General features: G+C 41.4%; 1 protein-coding gene across 5 annotated transcripts in view; it reads left to right on the top strand.

Annotated features, from left to right (window-relative positions):
- The window catches only part of LOC149313515 (ADP-ribose glycohydrolase MACROD2-like), a 1,160,252-nt gene that overhangs the window by 1,005,018 nt on the left and 143,090 nt on the right, over window positions 1–12,144 (top strand). For 3 of the 5 annotated variants that reach the window (XM_089519238.1, XM_089519236.1, XM_089519237.1), the window contains exon 10: window positions 924–965. The exons of the other annotated variants lie outside the window; for them this stretch is intronic. In XM_089519238.1, the coding sequence (XP_089375364.1) occupies window positions 924–965 (42 nt within the window). The remainder of the gene's footprint in view (window positions 1–923; window positions 966–12,144) is intronic. 5 annotated transcript variants of the gene reach the window in all.

Raw genomic sequence — 12,144 nt, 5'->3', positions numbered from 1 at the left:
ACTGTGATGCATTTAATTTTTAACTCTGTAACTCGCATGCTGATTAAGTGGCAGTAGGTATTCACATATCCTAACAGTGCAGTCCATGAGTTCATTGAAACTTACACCAAGGTAAGTGTGTATTCCAAGGATGTGGAACCTTTTTGATGACTAGAGCCAATGCCAAGCAGAATTACAGACGTGATTCTTCCCTTTGGTCTGTATGCAAGGGTCAGGGAGCCATTTGCATCCTGAAATTTTCTTTCCCTAGGATTGCCTCCATCAGGTTTGTAGCTGGGGTAGACAGTGGGATGGTGTGACTTAGGCCCTATGAGGGGCCTGGCCTGGGGAAAATCTGAAATTATGGATGTGGCTCATTGTCTAGAACAGGGGTTGGCAACATGTACCCTGTGGTCCACACGCAGACCAAAGGACTGTTTTTGCAAAATTAAACAATAAATCCATTTCCCCTCAAAAATGCCAAAATGACCTTTAGGGGATATACTGGTATTTTCATCATATTTAGAACACCCATATATACCCAAAGATAAACAATATTTGTGTGTGTGTGTGTGTGTGTGTGTGTGTGTGTGTATGGTCTCGGAATGACTCAAAAGACCATCTGGGGGCCCAGGAAGACCAACTAAATAGTGAGAATGCATCCATGTTCCCTAGAGACCATTTGGGGTCAAAATTATTTTTAGGGGTGCTGTTGAGGTTGCAGACCTCCATGGTCACCATCCCTAGCATTCCACTGTTGCCTACCCCTGGTCTAGAGGTTCCCCAACCCCATTGTATAAAATTTCACCCTAACTATCATACCATGTTTCCCCTTTAATGTGTTATTTATCTATATATGGAATACTGTAATTAGTTTAAAATGTTTTTTAAAACCTTGTAGTTCATATTCTTAATTTGTGTCCCCCTCCAATTGATTTTGACAGATGAGGATAATGAGGAAGATACTGAAGTGAATGAGAATGCAGGTCAGTGTGTGTGTGTATTTATGTCTGTGTGCTTGTCTCTGTGAGTATAACAACACACCTTTCTACTGCACCCTGTTTTTCATTGAAATGCATGAGGCTTAGAACATGTTTTGATGTTAGCAGAATTCTATACTTTTTCAGATGTTGTGATTTGTCTTGTTTCTGAGTCAATATACAAAAAAAATCAGAAAAGAACTTCTCTTAATTCAGAATAGGTGGTTGTTCTGGAGACACTCTACTTCCCTGGTCACTTCTTGGTGAAGAAAGGATACATGGAAAATGTGGGATGGTTTGAGATGGTTCTAGTCACATCAATATTTTAAAGGCAATATTGTGTGTGCTACAGATGGAACAAGTACTCATAAATGTTCTTGCCCTCAGTGAGAGGGTGTCTTGACACACTATATATATATATATATATATATATATATATATATATATATATTTGGTGAGACATTTCATTTAAAAATCATTTGTGCAGCGATGCAATTTTTGCAAAATATGTTTCCTGTGCAAAACTGTTCTTTTTGTACAAAACTAATGCTTTCCTGCACAATCAAATGTTTCCAAAATAAATATACAGTGCACCTGCCCCCATATGCGGGCTTGCCAACTGCAGACTCAAGCTCATGTAGATGGCAAGCCCCCGGCATTAAAATGGCACATGCATGGGCTCATGCAGCCATAGCAAACAACAGGACTCAAGGTCCCGCATTTTTCCCATATGCAGGGGGGGGGGGGAACAGATCGCCCGCATATACAAAGGGTCCACTGCATACATATGCCAAAGTGCATAAACTGTCATTGAAAAATGGACAAAACGTCTTGTAATTGTGTCCAATGGAGAGAACATTCTAGTTATGAAGAAGGAATGAAATAAGAAAAGATTCATCTCCTTTTGTGTGTATAGAATAAGTGAAAACTGTGTTGGAAAGGTTCAACCAAATTCTTTTTCAAGGATCAGATATGTGAGCTGACAAAGAAATATGTAGATTCTTTTTCAGAGTGTGAAACCCTAGAAAAATTACAAGAATACCTCATTTTAATGTGGTATTTTCCATTTTTACAAAAGGTCACAATGGTATCAAAATGCTATAGCGGTAGGTGCCAAATATTATTTCAGGATTATTGGAACACAGAACCAGCTATGCATTCAGTGAAGATTAGATCTTATTGTAAACATTATGTGGCATCCCCTTTCTGTTCTGTCTTGCAGCCAACATTGCACAAAGCATGCTTCATATTTATGTGCTCTGCATTCCACTGTTTATCTAGCAGGGTGCCCTTGGTCTCTAACTCCCAGTGTGACTTTAACAAGTCTGTTGCCTACAGGCAACAAACATAAAGGATATGTCACTGCATCCCTGTGAGAGCAAAGGATGACAGCAGCTTCTTCAGGACTGCACAATCTTCATTTCAAATAGAAAAGAAACACTAGTTTTGGCTAGGCGGACTCCAAAAGCCCATTTGCTAGTGTGAATCTACTTTTTGTTTTCTGAATTGGTATGAATCCCAGGTGCTGTAGGCTCTTGTTTCAGAGGGTGGAACTGATAAAACCATATCTAAGTATTCCTTCCCTAAGAAAACCCTATGAAATTCATGGGGTTACTATAAATTGGCAGATGACCTGAAGACACACACACAAATGATGTTGAATGGTAAGTAAGGTGAGCCCTGGTTAGTACTTGGATGGGAGACCATCAATGAATACCAAGTGCTATAGGCTATATTTCAGAGGAAGGAACTGGCAAAACCACTTCTGAATATCCATTGCCTAAGAAAATCTTGTGATTGTCATACATCAACAGGCGACTTAAAAGTGCACACCCACAGGCCAAGTATTTCAGGTTGTGTCCTTCTTTATGTTGTCCCCCACATTTGCTTGGATCATCACCTGAGATTCTGCTTCAAGTACCAAACCCAAGCAAGGGAACCACTGAAATACAGGACCTTTAGAGCAGTGGCACACATTCAGATTTTCAGAGGAATGTCAGTGTATGTGTATTACTTCCCCTGTCCCTCTTCTGACTGTTTTGTGTTTTTGAGTGATTGTTTTAATTTGTTTTATTTTTCTTCCCTGATGGTTCAGAATGATGGCTTTAAAGGGTTTTTCATGCATAGGGTTGGGGGTGTAGCACTAAGAGACACATATGGCAAGGGCTCATGTATGTGCGCTGATGCACACTATCAGTGTGCTCCCACCCCTCCAGCAAGCTCCACTGAGACTGCAGTTTTTCTGTTGCCGTTACTAGCCTGAAAGCCATGAACAATAGGTTCCCTGACAGCCCATCTGATTGCCCATGCAGGGAGCAGTCGATAGCTGCAGGCTTTGCAAATATGAAACTGCTTTTTGATATTTTTATTGGAAATTTAAATTGTTTGATTATATTTTAATATTGGCTTTTTATATGGCATTAAACTTCTCTGCAGGGGAGGGAGCAAGTATAAATATCTGTCAGCAAACCTTTGCCTCTTATATTTGATTTAATTTATAAGCTGCCTTGATGAGGATGGTCCTCCTCCTCCTCTTCATCTTTATCATCATCATATCATCTCCTGTCTTCCTTCACATGTATTGGCATGCAATCACTGCAAATAAAACATGTAATAACTTACTGCTTTCTGGTACCATAGATTTATATCTAAAATGCCTCAAAGATATACTTAGGCATTTTAAAATGTGATAAGTAGTATCATGTGTTTGTTCACTGCAAGCTTCATATGTGTGACTAAACTCTATGTTCCTATGTTGGTTTCTCTTTCATAACTCATGGGGAAAGCTTCATATGAAACACCGGATTCTGTGATCATTTCTGCATATGTTGGCTCATAGATGTCCAATGCCCAAATGCATGTGGTTTTTAAAATGAATGACATGTTAAATGTACCTGTTTCAAAGTAAGCTACTAACAGATATCAGTTCAAATTACTAACGTAAAAGAAAAAGGGGTTTAATCATTCCAGTTTTCTGAACAAAATAAGACACTCCTGTTTCTTCCACTCTCAAGTCTTTGAAATGACACCATTTCCAATTAGACTGTGCTACAAGTCCGTGCAAAATTAGCTTATTAGATAAGAATGTGTGCCTCTACATCTGCTCTCCTTCTGTTAGACATGGGCTGAGGCTCACCGCAAGCATATCATCACTCTCAGAGGCATCAGCATTGTTAGATGGTGCTGGAGTTGACTAGACACAGTGCCCCTGTTGCATACAGAGCATTTTTTTTAATCGCAGTGTGAACTCTGAAAAGGGGTTAAATGAACACCTGGACATCTACAGAGGAAGAAGAGAAATAGACAAACATAGAAGTATCACCTCTCTTTGGTGGTAACCAGAACTGGCTTGGTGTAGCTTGAGGAATGTGTAGGATGAGGCATGTACAGCCATCTGTCTTCTCTTTTCCAGGGCAAGGCAGTGCTAAGGCTCAGTACAACTTATTGGATGACAACAAGTATGAATCTACTTTTTTTTCCTGTGCAACTGAAGGAAAGCACAGCTGAAGGAGAGGGGGGTTTCAGATGGGCTAAAGAGCCTACCCTATCTTCTTTGTAGGCACCACCACCTGGCATATCATGGGAAGCTCTTAGCATAACAGCCAATTAAAAGTGCCCATGGTGACGGACATGCTTCTGAAAGACATCTGGATACACTGGTCTGGGCATTTTAAGTGAATATTTGTACCCAAATGTCTTCTTAAAATCCAATTCCAGTTCAGCCTTTTTTAATTAGGTCCCATTTTGCCTCTTTTCAGGAGACCACCCACAGTGTCTTTTATTATTTCCTGTTCTTAGGCCTTTCTAGCTGCATCAATCCCAGTGCAGGCCTTTACCATATAAAATGCCTTTTTCTATTTATCAGCTCTCACTATGGATTCTAGATAGGCATATATGTCTGTATGTTTGTATAGTCAACTATAGAATCATAGCATCGTAGAGTTGGAAGAGACCACAAGGGCCATCCAGTCCAACCCCATTCTGCCATGCAGGAACTTTCTATCAAAGCATCCCTGACAGATGGCCATCCAGCCTCTGCTTAAAGACCTCCAAAGAAGGAGACTCCACCACACTCCAAGGGAATGTATTCCACTGTCGAACAGCCCTTACTGTCAGAAAGTTCCTCCTAATGTTGAGGTGGAATCTCTTTTCCATTGTTCCAGGTCCTGTTCTCTGGAGCAGCAGAAAACAAGCTTGCTCCCTCCTCAATATGATATCCCTTCAAATATTTAAACAGGGCTATCATATCACCTCTTAACCTTCTTTTCTCCAGGCTAAACATCCCCAGCTCCCTAAGTCGTTCTTCATTGGACATGGTTTCCAGACCCTTCACCATTTTAGTCGCCCTTCTTTGGACACACTCCAGTTTCTCAATGTCCTTTTTGAATTGTGGTGCCCAGAACTGGACACAGTATTCCAGGTGGGGCCTGACCAAAGCAGAATAGAGTGGCACTATTACTTCCCTTGATCTAGGCACTATACTTGTATTGATGCAGCCTAAAATTACATTGGCCTTTTTAGCTGCCGCATCGCACTATTAATTCATGTTCAACTTGTGGTCTATTTGGACTCCTAGATCCCTTTCATATGTAGTCTTGTTCAGCCAGTTGCCCCCATCCTATATCTGTGCATTTTATTTTTCCACCCTAAGTGCAGTACCTTACATTTCTACATGCTGAATTTCATTTTGTTGGCTTTGGCCCAGCTTTCTAGTCTATTCAGGTCATTTTGAATTTTGGTCCTGCCCTCTGGAGTATTATCTATTCCTCCTAATTTTGTGTCATCTGCAAATTTGATAAGTGTGCCCCCAATTCTGTCATCCAAGTAATTGATAAAGATGTTGAATAGCACTGGACCCAGGACAGAGCCCTGTGGGACCTCACTGGTCACTTCCCTCAAGGATGAAAAGGAGCCATTGTTGAGCACCCTTTGTCTTTGCTCAGTCAACCAATTACAAATCCATGTAACAGTTGCCTTATCTAGCCCACATTTTACAAGCTTGTTTGCAAGAATGTCATGGGAAACCTTGTCAAAGGCCTTACTGAAATCAAGATATACTATATCCACAGCAATCCCTTCAGCTACCAAGCTGGTAATTTTAACAAAGAAAGATATCAGATTTTTCTGAAACCCATGTTGACTTTTTGTGATTATGGAATTGCCTTCTAGATGTTTACAGACTCTCTGTTTAATGAATCTTTCCTGGTATTGATGTCAGACTAGCTGGACAATAATTTTGGGGATCCTCTTTTTTTCCCCCTTTTTGAAGATGGGGACAATGTTTGCCCTCCTCCAGTCTTCTGGGACTTCTCCTGTTCTCCAGGAGATTTCAAAGATTATTGCCAATGGCTCTGATATTACATCTGCCAGTTCTTTTAATATTCTTGGATGTAGTTCATCTGGTCCTGGAGACTTAAATTCATTTAGATCAACCAGGTATTCCTGTACTATCTCTTTACTTATTCTGTACTGAAATTCCCCTATTCTGTCCTCTGCTCCATTATCCTCAGGTTGAGGACCCTTTTCCTTTTCTGAGAACACTGAGTGTTGAGTAATTCTGCATTTTCTCTGTCTTCTGTTAGCATTTTGCCATATTCTCCACGTAGTAGCCCTACCATTTCCTTCTTCTTCCTTTTGCTGCAGACATATCCAAAAATCCCAGTCAAAAAGAGGTTTAAAAGGTATTTCAGTGTATTGGATCTAAAATCTGTTTCCTTCCCCCTGCAAAGTGGCTTCTGATTCATTACAGGAAGTTAGCAAGTGAAATGCAAGTTGTTGACACTCTTTGTCATTTGTCTCTCCCCTTGTCAAGTTGATTAAAACCAGGAAAAATTGCTGTCGGAGTGTAGCCATTCACAGAATGTTCAGAGCACAGCCCATACTGAACATGGGCTACCTTACACATAATACAGGCTGCACTGAACTTACCCTAACATGATATTCCAAGAGATAAGGTGCTTCACATGCGATCATTGGCTTCACAGACTTGTTGGAAATTATGGGGTTTTGCTTCCATCCTCCAGACGCAGGGGGAGCACCTTGTACTTTTTCTGCTGGATTTGGACAACATGTAAAAAAACCCATTGTTTTGGCTTCCCTGCTAGGGTCCAATTGGGCCCAAGGTATCTAGATAACATGCAAGGACTTGTGGGGGACATCCTGGCATGATCTGGAAGCATTCCTGGTAGATGAAATTGGGGTTAATTCATAGACTGAATAAAGTATGTATTTCATACCACTGGTCATGGCAATACACAATTATCTTGAGGAGGCTTGGAGTGGATCCAGCCCTTATTCAAGCCAATTTATGATCCCTATGTAAGCCCCAATCAGCTATAAAGAGTTGAGAGAACCTTCTGGGACAGTGGAGGTGGCACTAAGAGCTGCAGTGTAGGAAATGGGACAGAAAATCACTTCTTCTACTTTCTGTTTATGGAAGCATACTGAGTGAAAGTCTTCTCAGTGAGTGTATCCACCAGCAGAAAAAAAGCTGGATCCAGTCCAGTAAGATGAGAAATATTGGTGCCTGCCTTTTATGAGAAATCATGAAGTTCTCCAAGGTTCTGCAATTTTGGGGAAATGGCCATTTGGCACACCATTAATCATGAAATTTTCAAAGTCAATGTAATTGTTCTATGTCCTCCATCATGTCACTTTGTCCTGTTAGTTTTAAAAGCTTAATTATTTTTAAGCAAGCAGGCATTTGCATAATTGTCATGTGCATCAATGTATTCAGTACAGAGGAGTTACTGCTTTCAGGAAAAGCATCTTCCTATTTAGTGTTGAGGGGAGTAGTCAGGTAATAGATATTTGAGGTTGTGACTGCAATTAGCCATTTCCTATCATTAATGTACTTCCAGTTCATTTCATATGTGGGTCATGACTTTAGCAGATGGAACCCATAGGTATAGACCATCTTTATGAATTATCACCGTTGGTTGTCTGGAGTCCACTCTCCTCCTCCTCTAATAGAGAAAAGCAAAAATCTGTCCCTGAAGTATACATTTCTCATCCATTTTTCTAGCAAATACCTTTCAAATTGATGGCTCTATTCCAATTTCGAGTCACCTGTGATAGTGTGAACAAACTTCAGGGTCTTACTTAGGTTCCTTACTGAATTCAGCTTCATTTAAAGGCACTTTCAAGGCAAGGGGAGAAAGTTTCTTTCAGGCCCTTGAAACAGCTGCAAAAGGCCACTAATGAACGCATGACTGAATGCATGGCATACTGAGCTAAATGCATTCTCTGTTTTACATTTCTTTTCGCCACCCAGGATGGCTCATATATCTTATTACTCGGTAAACGATGCTTATGTGGGGAGGAATGAGGGTTCTTTTCTTCTCCAGTGAACAGCAGGATGTTTACATCCATAATATAAGCTATTTTTGCAAGAGCAGCCACTAATGTCTGGTGAGTCATTAAATTTAGATGGTGGACAAGGGGAAATGAATAAAAGGATTTGCAAAACAAGTATTTCACATGCATGTTGATGAAGTATATTCTAAATCTTGATCAGAACCCAGTTCAAGTTGATGTCAATTACAAAGTTCAAGTTAATTTAAATTGATCAGCATACTATGGAGTAATATTTAATGCACTTCCGCCCAGGTCCTTTGTTTTTTATCCACTGCCACCATATTGTAATGTTCAGCCCAGAGCACATTAATACTGTCATATTTCATGCATCATGTTGCTGGAGTGGCTAAGATCAAAGGGGAAGATGTAATTAAAATTTATCATGTATCCCAGTAACTCTACATCTGTCTTCTGTTCCTGTATTTTATGCTGCATTTATTTATTTAATTTATGCCCTACCTTTCTCCTGACACAAGACCAATTTAAAAAACATTTAATACATAATTTTTAAAAAGATTAAAGTACGGGGTTAACATTGCATTAAAAGACCCTTTTGCCACACAAGTTAGAAGCCAGTGTGTCTATACAGTATGTGTGTGTCTTCAAATCACCTGTTGACCTATGGCAACCTCCCTTAATGTTTTAAGGTTTTAATAGGCAAGAAATATGCAGAGATGGTTTTGCCAGTTAATTCCATCTTGCCTAAATGAAAAGGTCTTTGCCTGTGAGTGGATATTACACAGAGAGCACCAACAAAACCTTTTATGGAAGGGATTTTCCCATCTGGGAATAGCCACTGAAAAGGCCTTTGCTGACCAACTCATTAAATAACGAGACCAGTCACAGAGAACTGGGTTATAAAATGGGCAACTTTATTAAAATTCAACTTATTTAACTTTATTTCTTGAGAACTGCAAGCCCAGAGGGGAGAACCTTGTGTAGGAACAGCTGGCGGATGGTCTGCTCCAAGACCAATTCCCCAGCTTCCAAAAAGGGAGAAAACACCTGAGCCCGAAGGGCAATCCATAATTTGGGTTGCCCCTGGCTGGCCCTCATCCGGAAGGCCAACCCAAGACTTCCCCACTTAACTCTCAAGACTTAAGTGAGGGTTTGAATCTCAAGCCAGCCCCAAGGCAAGTCTCTTTCCCTTCGTGTTTAGTCTCAAGATGTAAACCTCCATTCCAGAGACCCACCTTCACCCTTTAGGAGGGTGCCGAGGTGCTCACCGAACTGACTATCTCCCCCTGCCTATGCATGAGGCTTATTTATGGCCACACTCTAAGGCAATCATCCAATTCCCCATCGAACAGTGTAGGGTAGGCAAAAAACCCTTGGGAAAACAAGGGCAAAAATTCCTACCCGGCTCCGAAGCAACCAGAATAAATCTTACACTGTCATTGAGGTGGGAGGGTGGGCCAGCTCTTCAGAACTGACAGGGAGGCAAAGGCGGGAGAGCCTTAAATAGGCTTAGCCCTGCCCCCTCCCTGTCTAACGGCCACACAAAGCGCACCGTTTTCATTTAAATATACTGGTCTCTCCAATGAGAAGCCAGCAAAAACTTCTTGCTGGGCCAATGGGCCCCGAGAAGCATTTCGTGTAGAAAAGGCTCATATCTCTAAAAATGCAATCCAATGCATGTATGATTGAGTTGGATAGCATGTACTCCTAGATAAGTGGATATACTGTTGCAGCTTAAGATCTGCATTTCAGTACTGTGTTAGAGCAAAGAGGTTTACTGCCTAGGGGATTCTGAGTTCTGGATTCTCGATTCTGGAGATTTAGAGATTGTAATCTCTAAATTTTGTAAATTTTGTAAGAACTAAATTTACTTAGTTTTGTCACATTACATTTCCATACCATCTCAGAACTGGAGGGGTTTTTTTTGGAGGGGGGGGGAGGAAAATTTCCAGGATGTGATGAATGACCTACTTTTTACTCAAGTCTGCAACTTACTATTTCATGGGTAAATAATAAATTTGTAAGCTATCAAACAGTATATTACTGAGATGGGTTCATCACTGTTTAAATATAAACAAACAAGTTCAGACTAGTAATTGTATAACCTAAAAATATAAAACACTTAAAGAATATCAATCACATTGACTGCAACCTCTAGCAAGGCCTAGCTCTCTACCTCTATCCATTCTTGGGAAAACATTGCTCCTTGCCCTTTCCAAGCTCTATTGCCCCAAGAATAAATAGTCTCCAAAGAAGAACTCTCTCCCTTGCACAAGCAGCCAAAGAGAGGAAGGGCGAAGCCACCTGTCCAGGTCCTTTGGGGAGATTTGGAGTCTCACTTTCCCCCAAAGGTCAGTGATGAGCTGTTGGCTCAGGCAGTCTTGTAGATCAGCCTGTTTCAGAAATATATGCTGTCATCACTCTGTCAGGTATGTTACTCTTCCTTGGAAAAGGGGGTTAAAGCTGCTCCTTTTTCTGCTGCCTCTGGAATAACTGGAATATAAATTTCCCTAGCCATAATTACTCTGAAGTAAATCCTCTTGATTTTGACTTTTTGATTTTTCACTAGTGTCAGATAAACTGTCTGCTGAATCCAGACACTAAGAAAGGGCCACGGAATGTTACATGTCCATGCATAAAAATATTACTCTTGATTGTGTTTTGATGTCTGAAACACTATGACCTCATATGATAATTATACACATTTCATTGGGTGAGGCAAAGACATATCTGACTGAAGATTGTTAAGGAGAAGATTCATGAGCATGTACAAAAGTTTACAGATCTGGTGCCCATAGATCTAATGATGTTTTACATTATTCAAGTGATGGAAGCAAGTAGAAAAACAAACCTAAAATGAACTGTGGGTCCTTGATCTGACTTGTTAAACAGACAAGAAACAAACCAGGCAAGAGAAAGCTCCTGTATTTGGTCAACATGATGCACAAACCAAGGAGTGCTGTTCCACACACTGAAGTGATTGGGCAAAAAAAAAAAAAAAAAAAAGGGGGGGGGGGGTCAGTCAAAGTATTGGTGCGCAAGGAAGACAAGGGGAACTAGCAGCCTTTAGGACTATGGTAGGCATGAGGAATTAGAGCACATTGAGGTAGGGAAGAAATGGTGGCAAAAAGGAGCTTTCACATTTCAAACCCTGCTTAAGCATTGTGAGTTTTGCTGGCAGATTGTATCTGCACTGCTGCTCCTGCTTGCTTTCATCAAGATTAGAGGCAGCAGAAGAAACAATGCTGGGGGCGGGGGGGGGGGGGATGGCTGAAAGCTGTACGGGGAAGGCATGGCTCTGGGAAAGGATGAGGAAGGGTATCAAGGGTCGATTCTTCACTTCTATTGGATTGAGAGTCTTTCCGCATTGGGGAGAACAGTGAGAAGCTGGCTGTGCCCCTCTGTCCTAGCGAATAAGGATAAATAGTTCTTCCTCACCAGGGAGAAACTTTTATGCCACAAGGCCGGCACAGGTGAGAGGCTTCTCAGTTGCTGCTGAGCCAGCTACTTGGATGACTGGGTGCAACAGGAGGAGTGACCAAGCAACTAGCTTAGCAGCAACCAAGAAGCCTCTTGCCCATGCTGGCCAAGGCTGGCACAGTTGAAAGACTTCTTGGTCACAGCTCAACCAGCTCTCAACCAGCTGCTTGGTCACTGATCCCATTGCACCTGGTCACCTTAGTAGCAGCAACTGATCAGCCGCCCAGCTGGCCTCCTGCAAGGATAGTGTGGGCAAGATAGAGGAAGAGGCCTGGGCTTCTGCCACTGCTGTATTTGCACATGAGATGATGAAGTAGAAGAGGAGGCGGTGATCAGCTGAACATGGCTGAGGTAGATGCCACTGGCTGGGTTGCTGCTGCACAAGCAGTAC

This window comes from Sceloporus occidentalis, unplaced genomic scaffold (assembly GCF_023333645.1).
Source record: "Sceloporus occidentalis isolate IW3139 unplaced genomic scaffold, rSceOcc1.0.p SCAF_4, whole genome shotgun sequence".
Classification (NCBI taxonomy): Eukaryota; Metazoa; Chordata; class Lepidosauria; order Squamata; family Phrynosomatidae; genus Sceloporus; species Sceloporus occidentalis.
This window is presented reverse-complemented; position numbering and strand designations above follow the sequence as displayed.